The sequence below is a fragment of the Melanotaenia boesemani genome, chromosome 10 (genome assembly GCF_017639745.1).
Source record: "Melanotaenia boesemani isolate fMelBoe1 chromosome 10, fMelBoe1.pri, whole genome shotgun sequence".
In the NCBI taxonomy this organism is placed as follows: Eukaryota; Metazoa; Chordata; class Actinopteri; order Atheriniformes; family Melanotaeniidae; genus Melanotaenia; species Melanotaenia boesemani.
The window spans coordinates 5,081,287-5,084,396 of NC_055691.1; the positions used below are offsets into that span (position 1 = coordinate 5,081,287).

The 3,110-nt window shown below is 36.5% G+C and overlaps 1 protein-coding gene across 1 annotated transcript; it reads left to right on the plus strand.

Annotated features, from left to right (window-relative positions):
• Nucleotides 1-2,761, plus strand: LOC121647489 (enkurin-like). Its single transcript, XM_041996994.1, has 5 exons — nt 1-175; nt 882-1,027; nt 1,128-1,351; nt 2,219-2,362; nt 2,537-2,761. The coding sequence occupies exons 1-5, from the start codon at nt 84-86 to the stop codon at nt 2,759-2,761; spliced, it is 831 nt and encodes a 276-aa protein (XP_041852928.1). The 5' UTR covers nt 1-83.
• The last annotated feature ends 349 nt before the right edge of the window (nt 2,762-3,110 follow it).

Here is a 3,110-nt window from a genome sequence, read left to right on the forward strand (position 1 = left end):
CGTTCCCAAACAATTTTAGCCTGATATTGAACTGGCATTGGTATTTAAACTTTTGCTCTGCGGTGTGTTACAAATTATTCAACATGTCCAGAGACATTTGCCCAAAGGAATCAGTGTATAATTGGCTAGCAAAGGATTCCAAGGTTGCAGAGGCTGAAACTGAAAAGCTGCCAAGGTAAGCGACATAGTTTTCTATGTGGTCAGACCCAAAATGACAGTTGAAACATCCTGAAGTGTCAAAACCAACTGAGTTTCCAGCCGGTTTCCTGTAGGGATCTTTTGAGCCCCCAGAGGACAAAGTTATTATGTCAGTAAATGCTAATGTTACTGTGTCACAAGTTACATGGGATGGTTGTGTTAATCTAGCCAGAAAACTGTTTCTATGCATATCTGTTTTTAGCTGTACTTGTTTGTATTTGTCTCTGCTGAAATGTTTTCTATATTTAAAAGTACTGTATTTTAACACCACACTTTTATTATAAAGCATGTAGAAATAAAACCTTAAAAAAAGAAGAAAAAAAAGCTAAAAACAAGTTTATCCTACATGTTTCTACAGAAGAACACGTTAACATGCAAGTTGAGCTTTAATCACCAGTGAAGCAAATGACATGTGAACTGTGTGGACAGCTTTGACATTTGTTTAGGAGTTTGTTTTGTTTGTATGTTTTCCTTTTAATAATACATAACTCTCAAAATATCAATCTTGTTTAATAACTCAATCATTTGTAAACTGTCATTCAAAAACCTTCCTCAGTTCCAGCTAATGAGGGGAAAGAATTAGCAAAAGAAAAACAAAATTTTTATTTCTCCTCACAGGTCAACAGTGAAAAAAAAAGAAAAGAAAAAGCTGTGAATGTTTGATCTAAATTGTATTCCTAAAGGTATGTGTCCAAGTTCAGACCGGCTGTCATTCGTGAGAGCAAGCTAAACAAACATGCAATGAGGACGATGGGACCGATAAAAGTGGAACTGCCATGTCCAGATAAATTCCTCAAAAAACATTCAAAAGAGCCCAAACTGCATGAAAGTGAGTTCCTTTTTAAGCCATTCTGTTAGTGTGCATGGTTACCTTGGAGTTGGAAACATGAGAAACCCGATGTGGTCATTTCTATGTTCTTCAATCACAGATTCCTCAAAAGATACCCAACATACCCAGCTGTGCACTGCAAGGAAGCCTTCGGTCCTTACAATGACTGACCAGCCACCGAGGGGAATTCAGGCCAAGACGAACTTCAGGAAAGCATCTGTAGCTGTCCCTACAAAGCCTGAATGCAGACGAGTTGTCAGCAGTCGGGGACATTGTCAACTCCTGGAAAACTCTGGACTTGTCCCAAAATACATAATGAAAAAGGTATTTTTCAAAAACCCAAAAACCCAGATTAAGAATCAAACTGTTCAAAGAAATTGAACCACTACTAATTTCTTTATATATCACTAATAAAACAGGAAAATGTTTAATGATTGACTAAAACATGCACAAACAGGAATGGAAATGCAGGACATAATAAAATTCGAATGAGCTTGAAAGTCAATATTTTGTTAGATCACATGTGTACACAGCCTCAACCCTCGTCATGCTGTTTGGTCTTTTTTGTAAGTAGTCTTCAGGAATTGTTCACCAGGCTTCCTGAAGGACTTCACAAAGCTTTTCTTGTATGTTGGCTGCCTTTTAGTCAGTTCTTTGTCAAAATGATTTCACCCTGTTTCTATAATTGTGAAGTCCAGGCTCAGGGGAGGATTCATCACTCCATCAGACCCGTTTTGTGTCATATGGCATGCCTCAACCTTTTCTCCCCATTTCCCTTCCTTAAGAATGACTTCTTGTCAGCCACTCTTCCATGGAGGTTTCTGATGGGGCTTCAGTAAACAGATGATTCAATTAAAGGTCCAGATGTATCTCTCAGGTCTATGGTCTATATATATTAATTATTATTTCTTGAGAAAATTACTTTAAGATATTGTTCATCTACTGATCATGATTCATGGGTCAGTGTCAAGTATCTTACCCAAAAAATAATAAATCAACAAATAGAACAATGACACACACATATCTCTGAAAATGATGAAGAACAAAGACTACACTAGTTTCAAGATCAATTTACACATTCTGGATCCCTGGAAGAGAAAAGAAGGGGTGGATTATGATTTATCTTCTAAAGCCATTTGGGCACCTGATTTCATTAAGCATGAGCATAAAATGCCCTCTTTGTATCTGCAGGAATATGGTAAAATACCTGTGTACCTGCAGAGGCGCAGAGAAGCACAGCAGAGGGCTCAGGAGCATCAGAGAGTAATGCAGGAAGAGAAGGAGCGCAGAGCCATCCGACATCTGCCAGATGAGGAGCGACAAACTATCCTGAAGGTACTCAAGCTTGTTAGCAAAATGAGCTTTCTTTGCATAAAACAGCATGAGGTTTTATAAAGCTATCCCAAACCCATTAAAGAAGACAGGGAATTAAATTGATTAATAGGAAAATTACATCAGATTTGATAAGTTAGGATATTGTCTGATTCCCTCTATGTAACCTCTCTGCAGACCATGAAGGAGGAGTGGAAAACAACCATGCAGGAGTACCAGAAACTCCCTTTTCTCATTGAAAATCCATCTGCAATAAGATACGAGAAGCAGTTTGGAAAGAGATTGGATGAGCTGGAGAAAAATATAACGTTTCTTGAGAGCTTCAAAACCATCATCATACTCAATGATGAAGTATCACAATGCAGTGAACATCTCCAGGACCTTGCATTAGATAGTAAATGAATTAAATAAAATTGTTCATACAGTTGGCAATATTTTCTGGAGTCCTTAAAACTCTTATCTAAGAATCTCAGCCATAATTACTGAAATAATTTTTATAGCACTGAAGAAATTTAAAAATTAAGTAAACTTTTTCTTTTATTAAATCAGAATCAGACATACTTTATTGATTCCAAATAGATATTATTTTATTTTAATAACTTTAAATTTTCTGCAAGAGCACAACTTAGGTTTTTACAGCTGCACAAACCTTTAGGCCTCTAAACAAAACTAAAATAATTAAAATGGGCCAAGATAAACAGGAAATAAATTAGGCAACATGTTAATGTGCAATACAAAATAAAACTTCTAA